Here is a 25,008-nt window from a genome sequence, read left to right on the forward strand (position 1 = left end):
CAGGCAGTGGCTAAAAGAAATACTGTAGCATTCTACATTTGTTTTGGCTCAGATATTTCCTGGTACATTTGTTCATTTCATAAGCAAGAAAAGACAGTGCTGTTTCCCAGGTGAATCTGAGTCAGCATAGTGTTGCACTGTTTGTGGAAGAGATTTTACCACCTTCCACAAGACTGGTTGTTGCTATAGCCATTAGTTCTGTTGTTTCTGAGTAAATTTAAAAACAGTAAAGTTGATCCATGGGCCTAAACCTGAACCACCACATTAGCATCTTTACACAGATGTTAAAGAGGAAATAGAGTACGGAGGAGAGTAAGTCCGTTGCTGTTATAACAACATTTTTGAACTTGGAGCTTTCTGTTCTTAGTTTACTGGCTGCAGGATACATCATCCCATTGGACAATGGGCTGTGCTATTCACAAGTCTTTGCTGGAGTTCCTGTACTCTAAACCCACTGAGATTCATGATAATCAGCTATGTCAAAATCTGTAGTATTTGAGCCCTGTATCACACTGATTTAATTCAGAAGTAACCTCAGAGAAAAGTCAGACCAAAGTCATCATGCAGTATCTGCTTAGTCTCTGTGGGAGCAAAAGATTAAGTTAAGCTTTTCTTTAGAGGGAAAAAAGTTTTTAAAAAGTCTGATGATTCATAGGTGAAATGAAAATGGCAATGATTTTTCAGGTGAACCTGGCGTTCCGGGTCCTGCTGGTTCCATTGGACAGAAGGGTGAACCAGGTTATGACGGGATTCCAGGTGCAGCTGGTGTAAAGGGTGAACAAGGTAGTGTGACTGTCATGTTAAGTTTGTGGGGTACAAAAATGCACAGAGATGGGCTACACAGGAGTAGCTGGTAGAGAGGTGTGCTGGGTTTGAGGTACTTTGGATGGAACCTTAGAAAATATAGTATGGTGTCTTGCAAACTACTGACTGTCATCCATCATTGTAAAGCTGATCACTCATGAGCAACTGTGTTTAATCAGTGTAATCTTGAAATAATTTCTTTCACAAAAGCTGGCAATACTTTAAAGAATTGGCATGTTTTGGAATTAATTTCAGTCTGCAACTTAGCTGAGAAATAATGGAGCAGGCTTGCCTTTTCTTAGGGTAGGGTTTTCAGTCATACAGGACCCATTGTGCTAGATACAATACCAGTACATAACAGAGACAGTCTCTGCCCTGAAGAACTTTTGCATAAACCATTTATTTAGATTTTATATTCACTTAATAGAGTTTTGTTCATTACAGGTTAAATTTAACCACTGTCCCGCTTTCTAATCTTTTGCTTCCTCTATATTACAGGTATTCCAGGCAGAGGACTTCCAGGATTTCCTGGTGCAAAGGGAGATAAAGGTAAAACACTTCTTTAAACAAGCATCAAACCTCCCTCCCAACATACTATAAACATAATTCTGTTATTCAGAGATACTTTCTACTTCATTCTTTTACATGCTATACCTTTTCAGAGCAGGCAGAAACTCTGAGAGGCTCAAATACTAATTTCTGTTACAGTGGCAGCACCTTGGACATGAGTTAGATATGCCCTAAAATAGGTAATTATTCATAGTGTGGAATTTACTGCAAGCTGTGCTGTGATGAGGTAATATAAATAACTTCTGTATTTGTGTGCTGTGCTTTTGACTCCAAGTATTTCTGTTTTCCTACTAATTTTGCAAGAATCAAAGTCTAGTGAGGCTCTATGCACCAGACAGCTAAAGATTGTAGTTTTGTGGCCAGGGTACCACAATAATTCTTTTAACTGAGTCTGTTGTGCGGCCTAGATGCAATTTTATTAATTGCTAAAATAGTTACTCTCTATAGAGCATGTCTAAGCTATGAACAGGAGCATGGTGCAGAGATGCAAAAGATAGCAGACACCTGATGAGATTTTACTGAAAATTGTTATTACCTGAACTGAGGACTTACTAGCTTGGGTGCACACACATAGCTATCACAATTTCAAAATCACTTGGGGTCTGCTCAAAGTGTGTCACTACATTGTGCTTGAGTCAGTGCTTGTTCAAGGTGTCTGTAATGCACCATGTTCCATTTTATGAAATAAGTACATGCTAGACACTAGACTGCAGTAGATACAGTAGTGAAGAGATATCAAACTGCTGCTTATAAAGAAAATCGTGTACAATTAAAGGATTTCAATTTTAAACATCCATAAACAGAAAAAGATTCAACTAATCCATCTGTGAAATTAACATGACATAGCAGATTTTAAAGAATTTACATAGCTTGAAATAATCAATGCCCTACCTCATTCATTCATTCATTCTATAAATACAGGACAATCTATAAATACAGGACATTCTATAAATACAGTATAATCAAAAGTGATAAACCAGAGTTTTAGAATGTAGAATTTAGAATATTTGCCATCTCAAAGTAATTAACAGTCTTTAATTGCTGAGAAAGCCCTGATGTTAGAGAAGTTATTTTAATAAGCAGATTTTCTAATCATAGCTCAGTAAGGCGTGTAGAATGCTAGATTATGAGAGCACCTTTCTCACCTTACCCATCTCTCTCATTTTCTCAGCACAGCTCATTTAAAAATATCTGGTTTTAGAGTAAATAGATATCCAACTGACATAATTTGTGTTCCAGATGTATTGTAGTTCCAAAGAAACAAGTCCGGTATTTAAAGACCCTGTTCTGTTTAGGCAAAGAACGAGGGATAGTGTTCTTTATACATTTTATTTCTCTTATTATTGTATTTATACCAGCTAATCTATATTCTTTTTGCTCAATCATGATCTAAAATTCGACTGAATTGCAAATGTTAACTATTTTACAAGCCTGAAAGTAAGTATTAAGTGTCTAAATCTGGCTAAAAATATATTCCCTTTTTCTCCAGGAGCAAGTCCTTTTGTGCTTAGTCAAGCAAAACATCCATTACTCAGCTATGACAATACTAATTGTAATAGAGTAAGGGTTTGGGGGCTTTATATTCCTTGTGGAAAGTCTCATAGAGGCTGAATGTTCATCTATTTTTAGAGTGAATTAAAATAGCCCATTGATCAGTTTAGCTAAGAAAAGATATGTCAGTCAAATTACTCCTTTCCTCATACTTTATGTCATAATGTGGAGAATAACACAGTTTTTCTAAAGTTTTGCATTTTTATACAAATGTACAAAGGCAAGGTCAATATTTTCTTAAGGAATGAAGCTTACTATGAGTGGATAATAAAGCAGAAGGTTTCAGTGATTGTGATCCTTTGTCTAATCGTGTTTTGGGTTTTTTTTCAAATCTTAGGTGCAAAAGGTGATGTGGGTTTTCCAGGATCCCCAGGAAGTCCGGGGATCCCAGGCCTGAAAGGAGAACCAGGATTTGATGGTCCACCAGGCCCTAAGGGCAACCAAGGTCTTCCTGGACTACCAGGAAGTGCAATTGAGGGCCCTAAAGGAGACAGAGGACCCCAAGGCCAACCTGGCCTTCCAGGTAATTCCTTATCTTTAGTATTAATGTACTGATGTTAATCAAAGCTCACCTAATTAATTAATAATATAATCAATATTGCACATCCTTGTTTATCCTCACACATCAGAGAAAAGCTCCCCTTAATAGGCAGTTTGGCATTATGTCCTACAACTGGCTGATTTTATGTTCTCAGGCAGTTCATTTTGTCCAGATGTCTTTCTGACCTTGAGAAGTTTGCCTCTGATTTCCATGTTTCCTTCTGGACTTTATTTACTGTTTTGAGGCAGTCATGGCTGTATGTTCCTATGTCCTAGAGTGTTAATGCGTTTAAAAATGGTCCAGCATGGCCTTACCTTGGCAGTGGCCCTGTGCTAGAGGTTAAGGAGGAGAGTAGAGCAGAGCTGCAAGATGTCTCTAGCATGTTCATACCTGAGAATGTACCATCTCACGTGTTCTGCACGTATAGAAAACTCTCCACTATTTTGCATCAGCCAGAGGCTGATAAATGATAGGTGTTCAGTCAGATGAGGAGTCATAGGGACCTCCCTGCAACAGATTCTCCTACTTACTTTCTTGAAATGTTGTTACAATAATTACTTTGGTTCTCCCCATTTGTGGGTTGACCCAGCTCATCCTCTATCAGGTACTGCTCTGAACAAATTTTGCCACTAAATACTCTCTTATTCTGGTTTGTAGGTTTACCTGGTCCAACAGGACCACCAGGACCCCCAGGTCTGAAAGGGGCCAAAGGAGAGCAGGGGAGCAATGGCTGGCCTGGGACTCCTGGGGGTCCAGGAGTCAAAGGTGATCCAGGTTTCCAGGGACTGCCAGTAAGTTACTTTCAGTACATTCCAGATTTGCTGAAAGCTGGTTTTTGTAATTAAGGGATATATTAATCATATGTATTTCTCATTCAAAACAATGATACTTTATGATCAAAGTGCCTTTGGACTCACTGCTGACGATGTAAAGTCAGCCTGAAAACCTTTCAATTCTCTCTGTTTAAAGTCTGCCTACGAATAAGAGCCAGTGAGCTAATGAACTTATTAGAAATTTATAGATAGTGAGTGGTAACATACAACACCCAGAATATAATTTAGAGTGTATTAACAGTACAGGATGGCTGCAGCACATCCATAAATCCTGCAAATGCATTAGTAGTTAATTTTAAAGGTCGCATATTTCACGATAAATTGCCTCCTGAAAATACCTGAACTGTTTGGTTTTGTTATGAAACCTTTCAAATAAAGTGCACTTTTAGTACTGTCAGTGATGAAATATAGCTGCTGATTTAGAAATACAAACAGGCAATGATATTAATACATTGTTGTCATATATTATTCATTTTCCCTGATCTAAAACAGTCCCTTTTCTCTGTATGAGGGAGAATGAAGTGGAATAGGACAGTCACCCAGAATAATTGGCTTTCTATACTCTTTCTCTCAGAGTGTCTGCTGCCTTTTTCCACATTGAAAAATACACTCTGTATTTTAACTTTTCATTTTCTCTTTCGTGCTAAGAAAATAATAATAAAAACATTTATAGAAGAAGGAATAAGAAAGTAAGTAGGTATGACTCAACAATTCCTAGTGTACAGAAGGAAGGAAGACTCAGGAATAAGTTCCTAATGTGAAAAGCAGGATAGTGTGATAGTAGACTTAAAAGGTCCACATTATTCTTGATAATGCAGAGATCTACTGCATCCTTTTCTGCATCCAAGAGTCGCTTCACAGAGACATTAATGATTTGCTTCGGTGTTCTGGAACTTGGCTATGTCTTTTTATCTTTGAGATCATATCATATCATATTTCATATCAGCTTTGAAGGTAGTAAATTTGAAAATAACATTCCAGTATATTTTTCCCTAATTTTAAGAATTTGCAGTACTTCTGCAGAGAGCTAAATTTCTCTACCACAGGAAATTCTAAAGCATTTTGCAGGTTGATATTCCAGTTCAAGGCTGTTTTTGAAGAATGGAGAATGCTAAAGGATTTTGATTCCATATCTTCAGTCATCAGAAAATGTTTTACTATCCTTAAGCCACAATGCTTAGTGTTGGGTTATTAACTCTGTGTGAAATGTTCCAATGAGTTATTTCAATATTAAACTTCCTCTCATGGTATGTACTAAGAAGGGTTTCTAATGTCTTCATCTTCTCCAATGTGACAGACTTCTGCCCTGATTATAGCTCAGTTGCTCACACAGGTCTCCAGGTACATGGTAACCTATATCAGAAAGGAGATTTTGTTACAACATGGGTGACACAGCCTGTCCAAAAATCCTATTCAAAAAAAGTGAATGAGGAGATCAGACCATGAAATACAAGTCCCATGGATTTATCTGTGCATTTTAATGTTGAAATTAGAAAATAGACATTTTCATCATTTTCAGGAGCTGAAATAGTTCTGGTTTGTTTGGAACAGATCCAAACCAAAATGTTGGTTGCCAAACTATATCTGATGAAAAAAAAGTTTATGAAACTGCATACTGTTGTGGAAAAAGTATTTTGATGGAAAGCTTCCAATAGACTCTTCTTATAAATCATTCCATTTTATAATAATAACAACCTAAAAAATTTATTTTTAAAAACCCTTTTAATGAGATTGTCTGACTCATGACTGTCTTCTGAATGACTGTTAGCCCTACTGTTTTGTGCTACAGAAGTTCACATTATGATACAAAGAGGGAGCCATTTCTTTAAACAATCCTGCATACTGTGACTATGTGACCAAAGGAAACCAGGGAACCTTACTTCATTAATATCTCCCTTCCCACTCTAAGGGTACTGGTTTTTTTTTGTGTGACTTTGGAAGTCTCACTGTTGACATCCATTTTTGAGCTAGTCATCTCTTCTCCCTTTATAGTAAGTGGAAAGAATTAAACATTTGTAGGGAGCCATTCTTCTCACCTTAATATACATATCTAACTTAAATCAAATGAAAAATCACTCCTATGTGTGTCTATTCTATTGCTCTCCAAATATGATGAGATGAATCCTACAACTGCTATTATTTTTCACTGAGTGCTCAATTCACATCTCCAACCTCTGATTGGTAAGTTACTTAGCAAAGGGATTTTGTTTCTTTCCTCCACCTGTGTTCCACATTTTATTATATAGGGGACTATCACTGCCATATTGCTTCAGACTTGGGTTAGGAGTTAGCCAGGAAGAAATCTAAACTGTGCTTACAAGCTTTTTGCAGATAATCTGCAACAGACAAAGAAGAAAAGGAAATTGGCAGTCATTTAAATGACTATTAACAGTGTCTTTTGAAATCTGAGCTTGGTTTTCCTTGCAGTGAGGCTACAATGAACTTGTTACCATGAATTTCAGAGGAGCAGTTTATAATAGTGAAAGCAGAAGGAGGAGTTCACATTGTGTTTGAAGTGTTTAAGTCCTTGAGTATTTTAGCCCTGCTGAAAAGTAAAAATCTCCAGAGGATTATAAATTGTTGAGCATATTTAATTTCATTCCACATGTGAATATGGAAGTTTTCAAGTCTCCTGTATTCTAGAATTACCACATTTAAATATCTAACTAACAACCACCTGCTGGGGCTGCACTGAAATTAGTTTTTGCTGATATTTGTGCTTACTGATGTTTTTCATAACAATGTTGTTTGTGGTTGAGAACCTTTTCATTAGCTATACTGTTAATGAGACCTTATTCTGATCTAGTATCTTTGTAAGCAAAAAATAGTTTAGTAAGAGCAAGGTGTTACACTTTTTCCTTTAAGAGAAGCTTCTCATCTAATCATGGTAGAGAATAACCATTCCTTAAACTTAATGGCTTTTCTCTCATATTAAAATTTTTTTATAGGTTTCCAAAAATACACAGCCTATTGGAAAGTCATATCATAATAGTGTAGGATAACTGTACTTCACATTTTCTTTTATACAGGGTAGTCCTGGTTTACCTGGAGATATTGGTCAAAAGGGTGATCTGGGACCTCCAGGAGTTCCAGGTGTTCCAGGTAAGAAGAAAATTAACCATGTTCCTAAAAAGTATGCAAAGGTGTCTCTTTTATATCCTTCCTCTCTCAAATAAGATGCTCAAAGAATTTTGATTCTGTGTTACAAATTATTGAAACAGGACATTGAAAGACACGTCAAAAAGAATACAGGAGATTGAGATTTTTCGCAAGGTTTTTTACCTTTTGCCTGTTGTCTTGCTTTGGCAATTTTAAGTGAGTACTTGCTTTAAAAGGTGGATGTAAAATCAATTGTTTAGACATTACCAGTCAAGAATCTTCAAGAGTTTCTTGAGAATTGGAGAGGCAAATGTTATAGCTATATCTGAGGAAACACGGGCTCGGTATGTCTCCATTGTTGACTAAATTGCTACTACTGTCACCATCATATACATGAAAACACTGAGTCTGTAAAAAATGTATTTATTAATAGAAAAAATTAATTCTTACAATTTAGAGAAAGTTATTATTAATTGAAGTAAGAAAAATTTGTTTTCAGTCAACATTTCTTTGGTGACAATGCATTTGTTTGTATCTTGTTCTCACAAACAGCTGAAAAGTACTTGTGCAAATAAAGTCATGGCCCGTACATGATCATGGTCTTGTACAGGATTATCCTGCACATATCCTTCCAAATCAAGAAATTATTGAAGTTTCATGTAAATATTTCCTTTGACTTCAGGTCCAAAAGGATCTCCTGGCTTCCCAGGCCTTAAGGGTGAACGGGGTGACCAAGGTCTTCCTGGATCTAAAGGTATAATATAAAGACTTGCTTTTTTTCCCAGACACTGTTGTTAAAATGGTTATTTGTGACTAATTAATGGATAACTCCCTCCCCCTTTTATTCGGTATAAAAAGGTAGAATATGAAACTATATATCATGGTATCAGCATCTGAATGGTCAGATTAGATTTAACTGTTGGGTCGAAAGTGAGTTTTATCTCCTGCTCTGAAAAATCAATACTGAGGTTTTGTCATTATTAGAATCTTTAAATGCTATCCTAGAACCATAGAATCATAGAATGGTTTGCCTTGCAAGGGACCTTCAAAGATCACCTAGTCCAGCCCCCTCTGCCATGGGCAGAGACATCTTTCACTACACCAGGTTGCCTGAAGCCCCATCCAACTTACCTTTGAACATTTCCAATGATGGGGCATTCACAGCTTCTCTGGGCAACCTGTTCCAGTGTCTCACCACCCTCATTGTAAAAAAAATTCTTCCTCAAGTCCCATCTAAATCTACCCTCTTTCTGTTTAAAATTGTTGCCCCTTGTCCTGTCACTCCAGACCCCGGTAAAAAGTGTCTCTCCGTCTTTCTTATAAGCCCCCTTTATATATTGAAATACTTCAATAAGGTGTCCCTGGGGCTTTCTTTTCTCTAGGCTAAACAACTCCAACTCTCTCAACCTTTCTTCATAAGAGAGGTGCTCCAGCCCTCTGATCATTTTCGTGGCCCTCCTCTGGACCTGCTCTAACAGGTCCATGCCTTTCTTGTACTGGGGACACAGAGCTGGATGCAGTACTCCAGGTGGGGTCTCACGAGAGCAGAAGGGGGAGAATCCCCTCCCTTGACCTGCTGGCCACACTTCTCTTGATGCAGCCCAGGATATGGTTGACTTTCTGGGCTGGGAGCGCACATTGCCGAGTCATGTCCCATTTTTCATCTACCTATATCCCCAAGCCCTTTTCTGCAGGGTTGATCTCAAGCCATTCATCACCCAGTCTATACTGATATTGGGGATTGTCCCGACCCATGTGCAGGACCTTCCACTTGGCCTTGTTGAACCTCATGAAGTTCACATTGGCCCACTTCTCAAGCCTCTCAAGGTCCCTCTGGATGGCATCCTTTCCCTTCAGTGTGTTGACCACACCACACAGCTTGGTGTCATCTGCAAACTTGCTGAGGGAGCTCCTTGCAACCTAAGGTCTGGACAGCTATTTCAGTCTTTGGAAGGTCTGTTCGGGTGGACATGTCACCATAGATAGGCTGTACTGCTTCTGTTTGGGTTTCAGCCACAGCCTTGCAGTTGTGGGGGTGGACACCATTTTCTTTCAGCAGGTCACAGTCTCCTTGCAGTTCTTAGAAAGATTCCACTTAAAAAATGGTAATTCTATTGAAAGATGTCATCCTTCTAATTCTAATTCCCTGGAGACTTCAAGGTTCTGGGTAGGCTTGCACAGCTATCAGTTAGTTGGTGTCACTGCTGGCAGGCAGCAACCTGATAACTGGCAGCATGCAGCTCTTCTGAGCAAGCTGCTGCGCAAACTGCCAGTGCCACCCCTGACAGGTGCCACTCCCTGTTTGCACACCCTGATTGCACTGCTTCTGGTCAGAGCTACATCTGTGGGCCTGCTCTGTCCTGTCTGGTGGGAGATGGGAATGTAGGAGGTAGCAATATGGTTTTCAGTAGCGGCATGTGCAGCTACCTAGGTGTTGCCAGAGGCTTTCAGTGACAGAGGCCCAGCTCCGTTTCCTCCATTGTGTCTTGAACCCTGTTGTCTTCTACCCTCAGTCAGCTTCAGGTGTGGCTTCTTAACAGGTATGACCCTACTCAATCCACATATAATGTCTTGGATACATTGATACTTGCAGCTGTAGGCTCTGTCTATTCTCTGACTACATAAATGGCAGTACAAGGTCTCACTTTTTTATTGTTCAATACTAAATACGTGCTGATTTTCTCTGTTAACTTTGGCAGGTTTACAAGGCCCACCAGGCCCACCAGGTGCTTTTCAGCTTGTTAAAGGGGATCCTGGTTTACCTGGCCCTGTAGGACCAGTTGGTCTCAAAGGATTCCCGGGACTTCCAGGTCCCAAAGGACAGCAAGGTGAGAGTTTCTAACTTGCCAGTAGAAATAGATTTTAAGCAATGTAAAAATAGACCAATGGTAGGCTAGACACTAGAAGATTCTTGTTATAATATCATCCAACTTTTTATACACCACTTAAATTGTGTAATCAATGAGAGAGTCCTTCTTTTTGAAGGAGTGCTAGAAACAGATGCCTTTCTAGTGATTTTTTTATAAGATCTCACTCTGCAGTCATCACAGCAGTATTTGAGATCAGTAGTGAGAAGGATGACTTGGAAGACACTGCTCATCCTTTTTCCAAAGTGTATGTGTTAGTATATCTTCTGTCTTTAGTGTTGAATCCAAACTTAATTAGTGTGTGTCCCTGGGAGAGGCAAGCATGAGGAAAAATGCATTGATCTTGGAATGGAAAGTGCTTCCTGAGGAAGCTTGTTCCTTAGTCCTAGGTTTTGTCTCTTAGTCCAGACATTGCAATTTTTATAAAGAAAAAGGTAAACTGCAAAAATTAAACACGTTAGAGAGTAACAGAATGGAGCAAAGGGTGAGACAAATTAAATACTGGCACAAGGACACATGTCCTTCAGAATAACAGGACATGGAGAGTGGGAGCTTAGAGGTGTTCTTAAGCTATTTTCTAAGAGAAAGCTTTGTTCCTGATTGTTTTATGATGGGGTTTATGGAGTGTTTTATGGGGGGAAGATGATGGGGAATTACAGTGGAATATAATCATAGAATCATAGAATGGTTTGGGTTGGAAGGGACCTTAAAAGATCATCTAGTTCCAACCCCCCTGCCATGGGCAGGGACACCTTCCACTACACCAGGTTGCTCAAAGCCCCGTCCAACCTGGCCTTGAACACTGCCAAGGAGGGGGCAGCCACAGCTTCTCTGGGAAACCTGTTCCAGTGTCTCACCACCCTCATAATGAGTATCTTCTTTCTATTTAATATAATAAATATGGAAGTTTGCTCTTGAAGGTGGGATTACAACTCTGCAACTGCTGTCCATTAGAAAATCACTATGAAATAATCTCAGTAATTGAACATAGCATGAGTTTGCTTCTATGGGATCTGTTGCTGTTCTTTAGTAGTCAGTTCAATACATGAACACAATATTGCTCTTTAGCTGATCAGGAAAGGACAGCAGTGACTATCTAAAGCTTCTGACGTGCCACAGAAATTTTGGTGTGGTGCTGATATGGTGCTGGTAACTTCTTTTTCCCAAAGTCAGAGTTACTGAGTTTATGTAGGACTCAAAGCATCCCTAGAAATTAATAAAGTAAAGACATAGTATATGTCTGGAAACCTGGTTGGGAAGAAGCTAAGAGAATACTTATTTTCTCACTGTTCATGACCCTTTTTTATGGTCTGTTTTTGATTAAGTCATATGATAAACAGAGAGGGAAGAGATTGCTGCCCTTCCTTTTCATATTCCAGGTGAATACTAGTTATTTTAGAAGCACATCCTCTGCTTAGTTCTCTGTTGTTCTCTACTGTAATCGCTTCACCTGCAGTAACCCACATATGTGCTCTAGATATTGAAATATACTCACGGTATCTGCATGAGTTTAGTTTATGCTGAGGTGTGCTTGTGCCATACTGTATTAAAAGCCAAAAAGTCAGAACTAACATGAAGTAATATCCAGTAATAACTATTCCTTGTTTTTCAACAGGGGTGACAGGACCTTCAGGTGTACCTGGACCACCTGGTAGCCCTGGGTTTGATGGTAAACCTGGGCAAAAAGGAGAAGTTGGTCCTTATGGACCCCCAGGTGAGTTCTTTAGATTTGATTCCTTCAGAGAAAAATAACATAGGAGATTAAGTGTGAATGTATCTAATTTAACTTCTTTAGTTATGTAGGCAGAGTACTGCTGTCTGTAGAGATAAAAGGAGACTCTCTGTATTGTAGGGCCCAGAGGATTCCCTGGTCCACCTGGCCCTGAAGGTTTGCCTGGGGCTATGGGCCCACCAGGTGCACCATCTGTTGCTCATGGCTTCCTTGTCACCAGACACAGTCAAACCACTGAAGAACCATCGTGTCCATTTGGAACAAGGCTGATTTACCATGGCTACTCCTTGCTTTATGTACAAGGCAATGAAAGAGCACATGGCCAAGATCTGGGTAAGAGTTCAGTTAGAATCCATTACAAACCAAATGTTTTTTTCATTTGTAGAACTGTATTTAACAAGCCTGTGTAATTATTCTTGGCTAGTTGGTGCTTTATTATGCCTTCTAGGTTGGTACAAATAATGGTTTGGTGTATAGTGTCAGTTTATTTATGCAAGTCTTTATCAAAGCCTTTGACACGGTCATCCACAGTATCTTTGTAGTCAAATTAGTGAGATATGGGCTGGCTAAGTAAATGATAAGGTGAGTGGAAAATTGGTGGGTCCATCCGGCTCGGAGGGATGTGATCACTTGTACAAAGTCTGAGTGGTGGTTGTTGATTAGCGATGTCCCTGGGCCAATACTGTTTAATGAATTTATTAATGACTGGGGTGATGAGATAGAGTGCACTCTCAGCAAGTCTGTGGGTAATGCCAAGATTGGGAGGAACCCTTCCCTAGTGGACACAGCTACCATTCAGAGGGACTGGGTCAAGCTGGAGAAGAAGGCCAAGATGAACCTCAAGAAGTTCAGTAACGGCAAATCCAAAGGGCTACACCTAGAATGAAATAACCTCATGCAGTAGAACAGAGCGGGGTCTGACTGCTATTCTCAGTAGCAGCAGTACAGACTGCTAGAAAGCTGCTTTGCAGAAAAGGACCTGGTAGTCCTGGTGAGCAGCACTGAACATGAGTTAGCAGTGTGCCCTTGCAACAACTACCCAGTTCCCCACTGCCCAACTTACTGGGCTCTACTGGCAAAAGTGCAACCAGCAGATGGAGGGAAGTGGTTCTTCTCCTCTGTTTGGCAGTTGTGAGACCACATCTGGTATATTGTGCCCAGACTTGGTCCTCCCAGAACAAGGAAAACATTGATACACCACAGTGAATACAACAGCTAGCTACTAAGATGGCTAGTGGGGTCTGGACAGTCTGATGGAACCGGGTTTGCTCAGCCTTTACAGAAATTTATGGGGAGGCCTTTATTGCTGTCTACAGCTGTCTACAGGGAGGGTAGAGAAGATAGAGCCGAAGTCTTCTTAGAAGGGCTCAGTGACAGAAGAAGCAATGAACACAAGTGTGAGAAATATTCCAGTGGAACATAAAGAAAAGCTTTTTTACTATGCTGATGCTCAAACACTGGAATGGGACCCCAGAGAGTTTGTTGAATCTCTGTCTTTGAAGATACTCAAAACTCAACTGGTTATGGACCCAAGCAACCTGATATAACTGGCAGGGGGGTTAGGATAGATGACCTCTAGAGGTCTATTCTGACCTAAGTTATTCCATAATTCTACAGGCAAGACTGGGCTCCTCCTTACCTTGCCCTGTTCCTTCCTTATAGAGCCAAGAGAAGTCACTTCCTTTGAGAGAACTGGGCCCTCCAGAACAAGTGTCGTCTGCTTTTTAGCTGCTCCTGGAAATATTTGTTTGGCAGTTGGCAATGGTTGAACAAAAATGGGTTAACAAGTAACCTTTCACTTAACATTTCAGGCACGGCAGGAAGCTGTCTTCGTAAATTTAGTACCATGCCTTTCTTATTCTGCAATATCAACAACGTCTGTAACTTTGCGTCAAGGAATGACTATTCCTACTGGCTGTCGACTCCTGAACCCATGCCAATGAGTATGGCTCCCATCACCGGTGATAATATCAGACCATTCATCAGCAGGTATGGTTTCAACTCTGCTGTGTTGGTAAAATGGAGAAGCCTGTGAAAAGTGCATATGGTACTTTATTTTTTTGGAAAAGACTTTTAATCTGTATATTTTTATTTCCTGCCTTTAAATTTAAAGTTTGACTTCCTTTGATGACATGTTTCAGTGTGCATGCTTTCAGTTTAGACTTTGATCAAAAAGAAATCCATTTTGGGAGAAACCCAAACAGATAGAGTAGTCTATTTTGAGTCTGATTGAAATGAAAAGATTTGCTTTGAAATGATGTTTTGCAAAAGCTATGGTGTACTTTGAAGTTTTGAATTTATTCACAATTCTTGTCCAAAACAATTCTTATTTTTTTTGACTAACCATAGCTAGAAGCTTTTTAGGGCTCAGTTTCCTTTGGTTTGAAAATGGTAGCATTATTTATTGTACGATAGACTGCCAGGCTTTGTCCATTGTTTTGGACATACTGCTTGAATACAGTCATTATTGTCTGAAGTAAAGGAAACAGTTGCAAAATCAATCACCTATTTTTTAATAATTCCAGATTCTCAGCTAGCATAAAGTGTGGAACTTATATCAGACATAACTGTTCTGCATCAATCCAACATGTTGAACTTTTGGTCCATTTTAAATTTTAAGGTCACTAGCAAAAACCACCCTGACATAATATGCCCAGTGCTGAAGGCAGAGGTGTGAGCAAGAGTGTGGTGAATCGAACCTCTGTTATTAGACAAGAATCTGACAAGGGAATCTCCAATTTATAACTTAAATTATAATCATTAGATATAGAAATTACTATGATTCCTATTATTGCTTCTGATCTGTATCAGCTCTTGCTGATCCCTCCTCCTGCTGTATAAAGTGAATGGCAGTGGAGATTGCTGTTACTGTTTTCTCGGGTATGTATATACCATCCAAAAGAAAGGATATTTCAAATCATCAGTGGGTTGTAGTCTTGACATCTTGGTATGTTCAAAAAACTGTTTGGCTCTACTGCAAAACATTTGATATTTATTTTGCATAATAGAATCCATCTTGTATCTGCAGTTGTACTCTGTACTCTATTTATGATCTTCAAGGTCCCTTCCAACCTAGATGATTCTGTGATTCTGTGATTTTTGGTTTAGTGCCATAGAAGCTGGTATGCTTTGAAAATGAGTGGGCAGATTGAGGGCAAGATTCTCAAGAGAGACTATAGTTTTTGTTGGTCTTACTTTTTTGATTGTTCATTGGATGTGAATGGAAGGGGCTTGACTTCCAGAAAAATTCAAATGACCACACTCTGAAATTCATGTTCCTTTTATGCCATCCCTGATCAAGCACCCAAAACAACCTTTAACAGTCACTTTTGAAACACTTAAAGGAGGCACCCGCCAACATTTTGCCTTATCTGATGCATATAGAGTAGCTTTTGCACCATTAAAATGTATATGTGTGTATGTGTCTGTATATGGATTTTTTTCCTTCTAATCATAGCAGAGTGATATAATTAAATAATAAATTTTTAATTATATAAGTATATATAATATATATGACATATTCTGTAATATATAATTATATTATAGTAATATATAACTATATAATCTATTATAGGTAATATATTTTATAATAAAGTATTATCAAGATTATATGATCTATCATAGTTATCATATTATGATAATTATTTTATTGTATGATAAAATTATTATACTATGATTATTTTTACCATTATTATTACTATAATGGTATAATATATTAATTCTATTATTGTATGTTTATTATATTGTATGCTATATTATAATAATTATAATGTATTATTATAGTATAATATAATGCATTATAATATATTGTAATTCTATTAATATATTACAAAAATAATGTATTTATAATATAATATGTTAAAACCTTAATAATAGAATATTATATATGTAGAAAATATAATATATAATATATAGATATATATAGTATATAGTGTAATATATCATTATTGTAGTATATGATTATTACATTATTTGTTATGATTATTATAATAGAATTTATTATATCATGATCTATTATTATAATTATATAGTATGATAATTAAAATAATTAAAATGTATGGCATAATAATATAACACTATATAATATATAGTATCTATTTTATTATATATAGCATATAATATATAATGTTATATATGTTATGTATAATGTGTTGATGATATAATAATATAGTAATAATATATTACTATAATAATAATACACATTTTTTAAACCAGCAAGGAATCTGAGAAGACTATTCTTTCAATTTATTTTATTAGCTGAGGCTTTTAAAGCAACACTTTTCCTTGTCCAAAAGTTGAAAAGGTGTAGAAGTGTCACATGCTGCCTTGGGTCGTGGGACTTCTTTTCATGTAAGGCCTTCCACTGAAATACCAGAAATCTCTTGAAGCAAAGCAGAGCTCCAAGAATAGAGGCAGCTTTACATTCTTCTTTTAACTTACTGTTTCATTGATGTGTTTCTTAAAATAACTTTCTTGCTTCTGCACTAAAGATGAAGGCAGTAGGTAATGAAAGCCGTCTTCACAAGTCAGAAATAGAAGGCTTTCATTCTGCATTCCTTTGCTTCTGTGCATTTTCCAGAATCCAACTTAATCCATTCTGCACTTGATTCTTTTCACTGCTCTGATAATAGGAATCAGACTGTCTAGTTCTCAGTTTCTGTTTTGAATCATTTTTATCATTGCTAACTGCTGTAGCCAGTTTAGGGGTTGTACAAGAAAAAATGAATTATATCTACCAAAGTCCTTATTAGCAGCTCCCCTTTTAAAGTTTCCAGCCCAATTTACATTTTCTATGATTCTCCTGTGAAGGCATGATTGGTCATTGGATTATTCAGTAACCTAGCAGTTATGAGACACAATGAATTTACCTAAAGTAAAAGAACTGGTGCTGCATAGCTTTCTGAAGAGTTGCTGTCAAGTTCATTGCTCAAGTTACTTTGCTAGAAATGTGGAGATAAAGACCACAAATGCAAATAAAAGCCACTTTCAAGGAAAATGCTTGGGGAAGACTCAGCATTAGATTAGATTAGCAGTGATTACCTTTGTAAGACATTTTCCAGAGAGATGGCTTTCACTCTGGAAGTCACTCAGGTCTATATTTAGGATGATGAATTGCTGTTACTTGTCTCTGATCACAGTGGACCACTTTTAAGTGATACTTGCTGAGTTACAATGTTTGGTTATTTACCTCTCATTTCATGACGTTGAGCACTTGTAGAAACTGCAGTACAAATGGGGCTAGAAAAAGGCAAAGACATTTAAATATTCAGATAAGTGGTCTTTCGTTCATTATTCATAGGATAGCTAATAGGAATAAGACTTAATAGTTAAGCTGTTCCTAAGTAAATTAGAAGAGACAAATTAAAAAATAAAAGAACCCATTGGTTGTTTTTCTAAATGAAACATTTTGATTTTCCTTTGTTTCTGAAGGTGACAACATTTTCTAATTCAAGATTGCTTAAAGGAAGTAACTTCTAAAAAAAGAAGTATTAATCCTCAAGTGTATATAACTCATTCATGTCTTGGTCTTTCTAGATGCTCTGTGTGTGAAGCTCCTGCTATGGTAATAGCTGTTCACAGTCAAACAATTCAAATACCACCATGTCCTGAAGGCTGGAGTTCACTTTGGATTGGTTACTCCTTTGTCATGGTAAGTGCACTGGGGCATACTATGAGCTGAGAAAAGCATTAGTTTCAGGCATTGGATCTACACTCCTGCTCTGGGAAAGTTAATATCTGACTGTGTCACTTCAGGACTTAGGAGGACATTAGACCACCCTTTCTGGTGACTTTAAAAAGATTCTGGCTAATTACTAAATGAGAATAATGCAATAGCAATTCATTGTTCACTTCTGGGGAAATGCACACGTCTTGCTCTCTTGTTTGCAGCTCCAGCACAGGATCCAAGTGCTGAATAAATGAGGAAATAAGCATAATTTTCCATTGTCCTTCTACACCTATGTTGTAGTAGCTTCCTAAAGTGGTAGCATATCAGTGCCTGTCCTCTTCCCGCTTTTTGATGAATAAGCCTTCAGTTTTCAGATGGAATTTTTTACCTTTTATCCAGTTTCTTCAGCTGTATCTATATTAGTGAAAGAAATAGGGCCAAGGAGTGGCCTGGAAGAGCCACTGTAGTCCTCCATAGTGGTTAGCTGTTAGCATGCTTCCTGTCATGCTCACAGCCTATATCAACAGCCACTCTCTCAGGCAAGGTCTGGGCATGGTCTGAGAAACAGCATGGATCCAGAGCTGTTAGTACTCAGCAGTGGGAGAGAGGCCACTGTGATGTGGGGAAGGAATTGGGTTAAGCTATTCGGATATAAACCATACTAGTCTACATGCCTTCTGGGCCGGAGAGCTGGCCCTGCCCTGTTGCTAGCAGAGAGATAGTTTGGGTTCTATGTCAGTCCTGAAGGATTTCTGTGCATACAGCTGCCTGGAAGTTGATGTTGCTGATGTGTTGTGCTGCTGTTAAGCGAGAAAACCCAGTGCCACCTCTGGAGCCCTTCACCTCCACCTTCTTGCTCCTCCTTGAGCTGAGGGACAAAACAGCAGATGGGCACAACAGAGGACAAGGAGAGGCATGTGAAGAAATATTTGTGCAAGAGAGTTAATAGGTGTAGTAGCAGAAGAGATAAAGAGTCCCTCTCTGACTGATGCTTTTGCATTTTTCTAGCACACTAGTGCTGGTGCGGAGGGCTCTGGCCAGGCCCTGGCGTCTCCTGGTTCCTGCCTAGAGGAGTTTCGCAGCGCTCCCTTCATTGAATGCCATGGCCGGGGCACCTGCAATTATTATGCAAATGCTTACAGCTTCTGGCTTGCCACTATAGAGAGGAACGAGATGTTCAAGTAAGTTCATGATTTATTTATCAGTATTTGAGACTCAGTCAAGCCATGTCACTGAATAAGAGAAGTATTGTTTGAATGTAATACATGATTCAAGTGTTGGCTGTGCCCCAGCCTGGTTAGTATGTGCAGTTAATGATTTTGTAACAAAAAGAAAAAATTGTAATAGCTTTTGGGGGAATTAATTAATGTATCTTCTGTTAGTATTTACAATGTGTCATTTGTACCTAGTATTTTGCTTTTCAGAATAATCTAACAATGTTTGCATTTTCACTATGTTTGATTGTATTCACTGAGTTGTAACTGGGATAGGCTGACATACCGATTGAAATTAAGTTAGAATATAACATTACCCCTAGAGGATGTTAACACATAATAGAACCACTTGAAATTAGTGCAGGTGTTGAACAAAGTGAGCTGAACAATTATTTACCCTTCCCCAATGTTGGAGGAAGTATGAATAAAATGCAGCTGAAGGCAGAGAGAGGCCTTAGGCATTTCTTCAGTCCTGCTGAGGTTCTAATTTCAGGAATTAAGTGGTAATAGGCTTTGTTCTGGTCTCCTGCACATAAGTATTTTTCAACACAGTCTAATTTGTTCCATATGAATGTTATTAATATGCTAGCATATAGACCAGTTCCCAGGTCTGCATGGCTTACCTGATTAGCAGGCATTCCTCTGGAGTGCAGGCAAGCATCTTCTTCCACCGCAGTCCAGGCTGCCATTCCTGGTACCCTTCATCGCATCATGTCTTCTAGATCTGTGAATGCTCCTTAGCCTGTCTCCATCAAAATGAAGCAGATTGCTTAGCCAGTTTTGACTGTCTATGAGATAGCTGTCAACTGAGTTGGTAGGAAGATTGAGCACTGGGACTGATTATAATTGGCGCTAATCTCGTCAACCAGAAAAGCTACTACTGAAAGAGCCCATTTCCCAACACGGAGGTGAGCACTGGCTCCCCTAGGAAAGAGGAAAGCTGGTCAGAGGAAAATTTAGAGGAGTCGGGACTACAGTTGTTTGTATGCATTGAGTCCTACCCAGAGACCTGTCAACTTCATACCCTCTTCTGGCTACAAAACGTATCTCAAATTATTAAAATAATCCCAGATCAGGGGACCTGTCTTACTATCATAATTCACAAATACTCTTCAGTTTCCTATAAATTCATAATCCTTTTTAAAGAAAAGCGTTACGTGTAAGCATACTTTGGTCTGAAAATGCTTTATTTCCAATTGCTAGGAGTAACTCCTTATGATAGGTTACACACTAAAGACTTTGGTTTGTCTTTCTATACGACATCACATAATTTCCTTTGCTGGCTTTTCATTTTTCTGTAAAGTCACAAGGGTTAGCAGAAACTCACAGTCAAATATCTTCAGTTTCTTTGCCTGATTTTTTTTTATTACCCAAATTCCAGCATGTTTTCAAACTGCTGATTAAAGTCTTCTGGGTAAGAAAATGTTGAGCCTTGTGATAGAACTGAATTCTGAAGTAACTGGAAGTGGATGATGTTTAAAACTGATCTTGTGACAGTTTGTGACCAAACTTGAAAGTGAATATACATTGGAGAATTTAGGGACGCCCTCTTGATTCAGCACAGCTTAAAGAGGCACTTGGCTGCATACAAAGTTTGTGTTGTCAGTTATAAACCTGAAAAACATCTGTTTGTATCAACAATTGTTAATGGGTCTTCTCTTCATTTATTTTTTTTAATAGGAAACCGACTCCCTCAACTTTGAAAGCAGGGGATCTGCGCTCAAATGTTAGCCGTTGTCAAGTCTGTATGAGAAAAACATAATGACTTTTGAATTTCAACTAATTTCACACAATATGGTGCTATTTGTTTAACAGCAATGAAGCCTAGACATATATCATATGTACCTCATTGTTGTCCAATATGAAAACAGTAAAGTGCCTTTTAGGAACTTGCATAACTAACACACACTGCTTTACTGGCCCTGTCCTTGCTGAAGAAGAAAAGAGACAACAAAGATAAGCTTCAAATGTTGACATGCCAAATGGCACTTTTGATCAAAATATATGTATTTTTTATATAAATGCAATGCACTGATGGAATAAAAAGTCAGCATTTATCCAGAAAAAATGCAAAGGTGCTAGGAGGTATGCAGTTCTGCCTTATACTGTTTGACCCCCCTTTCTCATTCTTGTATTATATATTTAGATTCATTTTTCTTCCCCAGATAAGTTTGTTGTTACCGTTATCTAGGTGTCTCAAAATCCCAGACTCTTGGGTATGTACTTATTGTTCCTGTACAAAGCAATACTAATGTAAAAAAGAGTTTTGGGATTACAGACTGTGGTTAAGCAACATGCAACCATCTTTTCACAACATAGAATGCCATCCTGCAAACCTTTGCTTCTGTTTGTAGTCTTTCGTGCTGTTGGTTTTAATGGGACTACATCTGGAAGAGATTGCCAAATTGGTTTCCCAAATAGGCAAGTAAGTGTTTCTGCTATGTTGGTACTATGCAGCTTCTTTATGCAGTAGAACAAACTTTCCTGTGGAATAAAGAATGATCCAGCAATGGTCAAGAAAAAATATATATATAAATATTTTAGTAATTTATATAGATATCAACAATTAGGCAAATCAAGCTCTGAGTTTATCATATCAAAAAGAAGCTTACAAAAGTTTTCTTCTTTTCAGTGTCATGAATTAGATGTTAAATGCCAAAAAGTATGATGTGAAATGCTCATTTTACATAGGCCATTTCAATGCTGAAGTTGCAGAGACTGAACCCAGGTTAATACCTATTTTTGTTTATTACAGTAAATTCTGCTTTGAGCTTATAGTCTTTATTCTGTATTTAATATTTTTCAGGGTTTTAAACGCTACTCACACACTGAATGACTTGATTTTGAAAAGTATAAGGCCTTAATTTTGTTAATATTGTGCCAAAAAAATTCTTCAAAGTAGCCTCAGAAATATTTCTAAAGGATTTCTATGCAATGATACCATTGTTTGAGCACATCTGTGTCCAGAAGTGTTTTATAGACTATTACCACGCAAATACCAAAAGATTTTGCAAATGCCAAGGCCTTTGTGTAATTTCTTACATGTGTATTTCTTAAGAATTCAAGTTTGTAATAAAACTATTTCTGTAAAAAAACAGAAGAAAAGAAAAAGGTTTTACTAATTTGTTATTAGCATTCATTTACAGCAATGAATTCATTTTTAATAAGCCACCAATAAATGCACAAGCTTGATGCAATCCTAGATTATTTTTGTTTTGCACATCTTTCAGATGTACAAAGCATCTTCAAAAGGGGAAAACAGGACACTGTACTGAAACCTCTATCGTTACCTGGTAAGAACTGGTACTGATAGACAAAATGTGGGATATGCATCTATTACTGAAATACGTTTGATGTGAACATGTTACAAAAATCTGCTAACTTCATCCTAGCTCATGGAAAGCCACCAAATTATACACATTTTTCACTCTTCCTTTGAATTTTTCATGCACAAATCAGAACTGAATTATGCAGGATAAAAATTAAAATATCTCATACAATTTTGCTTGTAAGTGGGCAAAGTGAATCTTGGCTCTGGTTGTCTGAAGAGGAAGTGGGCTGTGATATCTTTTTCCTTGGCAAAAGCACATAATCTGTTAATGTTTCATGTTGTTTTCCCAAATTTGTGGAGGCTGCTGCTACTGTTCTGAATTCACTTTCACTTAAAATCCTTGAGGACACTGGCTGGCCAAACGACTGAGGGCCACTGTAGAGAAATTGGCCGTTTTCTTTAGTGCCGATTCTTGACTCTCATGGAAGTTTTGACAGATGATCACTTTATTTGTAAATGACCAGTCCTCACAGAAGTCCATTACCAGCCCATAAAATGCAAGAGTCTGGTAATGTCTAATCAGCCCGATACAGGGTTTTCCAAAGTGCCACTTGTTATTCAGAAGAAGAGGAGAAGGCGATAGGGTGAGTCCTTGTGGCATCTAGGAAGAATTAAGGAGACATTCAGCCTTCTCTAACTCAGAGGATCCAAGCTGCTGTTCAGACTTTTTAATTGCACTCCCCTTTATCTCCTGGTCAGCTGGGGATTTAATTTGCTTGGTTCAAATTGTCTCAGAACTGCCAGACAGTTGAATTTTAAAAGTCCTGCATGTATGTTTAAATCAAATCTGTGCATAAGAAAACAACTCCTTTTGCTAGTGCAGGGACTACTCACTGCAGCTGTGCATGTACTAACCCATGTTTTCTCAACTAGGAGCATTTTGGAAACAAGGTCCTTTGAAAATTTTCAAAACCTGTTTAAACTACAGTTTGATGTCTTACTTACCTAGTAGCAATTATTTATTCCATAACTTCCAGCTCATAAAATGGCTCAAACCAAGCTCGTGCTAAAGATGCTATTTCTGCTTAAGTCAGTTAGTAAACTTCTCAGTGGTTATCAAATACCAATCAGATCTGTTGAAAATGCTGTAAACGCTAGATTTCGATGCCCTGGGTGAGGGAGAGTCCGTGTAGTAAAGCAGAACAGAAATGTGAAATCCTTTCTTGCTTTCAAAAATCTGTAAGTATCCCATATTCAGTCATTTCTGGCCACCATTGTTGCTACAGTACAGCTCATTGTGTGAACAAGCAAACACATCATTTGTTAAAATTGTCTTGCATAAGCTTAAATTTCAGGAGAAAGCTTTCCTAAAGAAGTACAGCTTGTTTAGTAGGCCTGACTTTTTTTGAATGCAGTACTTGAAGAGTAACTTTCATGACCCAAATAAATACATTTCTAAAACAGCAGGTGGTGCCCTTGCTCCCTTTATGGTAACAACTTTACACTAACAAATGTCTTGTTTTCTAATCCATTAGAATGTAAAGCAGCCTGACAGTTCTCTGTTTTCCCAAGTCTGTGTCTCTATTCTGACATGTTCTAGTCACCAGCAATTTTCCTTCTGAAATAGGAATGGAGCAGTCTTCAGTGAAGAAAATTTTTTAAAAATCGATACATAGACAAAATAAAAATAGAATATAATGAAATAATGCAATATATATTTTTTAACAATTGATCTCTTAGCCTGTGTGTCTTTTCTGACAGATGTACATTTATTTTATAATAATATCCTTTATCCTTTTCATAATGGTAACTTCCTTGCAGAAATACACTTTCTTCTATGAGAGAGGACTCCTGAGAACAATATCCCCATACTAGGCTTCCTGAAAACCAATTGTATTAAAGCTGTAGCTTTTTATGACTGAAATCGTAAAGCTGCATGACTTTTTGAGAATTCCTTTCTTACATATCATGTTTTACAAATCTTGAGTAACCTGCCCTAACTACACGACATGGAACGTGAACACGTAACACACAGGACCAGGCACATGGGTCCCAGAGCCCCCACTAAACCCAGTAAACAGGAAATATGGCACCTGGCACAAAGATAGGCCCCTGACAATTTGAAAGCGCATGTGTCTTTGTATCTGGCTGTATCGCCACCCCTTGCTCTAGTAATGGTGGCTGGCCATGCCTGTGCGCGGACCTTCGGAAGGAGTCTGGCAGCGCCCTTCCCAAGGCAGCCGTGAAGCTTCCTCTCTCTCTGCTGTTCATGCAGCAGCAGCAATGTGCTGCCCACTGCATTTCCACCTCGTCACACAGAAACAATCTTTCTTATCAACTTCACGTTCTGAATTAGATAACACAAGGAGAACATGAGAGACCAGTGTGGAACCTTAAATGCATACATCAGGCTCAGGCTAATGTTGAGAACAGTGATGGTCTGGGATGTAATTAATCATTATTAAGAAAAGAAGTATCCAGTAGCCACATGGAAGCATGCAGCCTCTCTGTTTTCAGACTGAGGTAAGAGTGTAGAGAGAAGGAAATCATCCCACCCGTCCATTAGTTAAATTATAAAGTATGAACTTGATATTAATTGTGAGTTTTTACAGCATAATAATAAATAAAAAATAATATACAAACTTACTTCTAGCAGTAGCAAACGAGCAAGAAGCACCACATATTCCTTGTGAAAGATGTACTAACAGAACAACCTCAAAAAATAATTTCCTGAAAGTATGTTTCCTAACCATTTTCTTCCTTCAGAGTGTCAGAAGAAAGTCCTTCCAAAAATGCAAGGAGGGGGGTGTGTGGTTTTTGATTATTTCTCTAGCAAACAATATGCTTGTTGTGTTGCT

The 25,008-nt window shown here is 38.1% G+C and overlaps 1 protein-coding gene across 1 annotated transcript in view; it reads left to right on the forward strand.

The window, feature by feature from the left end:
• Positions 1–23,613, forward strand: part of COL4A1 (collagen type IV alpha 1 chain) — a 131,284-nt gene extending 107,671 nt beyond the window's left edge. The window contains exons 40-52 of the mRNA XM_074815317.1: positions 685–783; positions 1,303–1,353; positions 3,263–3,448; positions 4,124–4,257; positions 7,329–7,401; positions 8,081–8,152; positions 10,098–10,226; positions 11,881–11,979; positions 12,118–12,330; positions 13,809–13,986; positions 17,533–17,647; positions 18,674–18,846; positions 20,560–23,613. Coding sequence (XP_074671418.1) covers positions 685–783; positions 1,303–1,353; positions 3,263–3,448; positions 4,124–4,257; positions 7,329–7,401; positions 8,081–8,152; positions 10,098–10,226; positions 11,881–11,979; positions 12,118–12,330; positions 13,809–13,986; positions 17,533–17,647; positions 18,674–18,846; positions 20,560–20,641 — 1,604 coding nt within the window. The 3' untranslated portion in view covers positions 20,642–23,613. The remainder of the gene's footprint in view (positions 1–684; positions 784–1,302; positions 1,354–3,262; positions 3,449–4,123; positions 4,258–7,328; positions 7,402–8,080; positions 8,153–10,097; positions 10,227–11,880; positions 11,980–12,117; positions 12,331–13,808; positions 13,987–17,532; positions 17,648–18,673; positions 18,847–20,559) is intronic.
• Positions 23,614–25,008: the final 1,395 nt, after the last annotated feature.

This window comes from Strix aluco, chromosome 2 (assembly GCF_031877795.1).
Source record: "Strix aluco isolate bStrAlu1 chromosome 2, bStrAlu1.hap1, whole genome shotgun sequence".
Taxonomy (NCBI): Eukaryota; Metazoa; Chordata; class Aves; order Strigiformes; family Strigidae; genus Strix; species Strix aluco.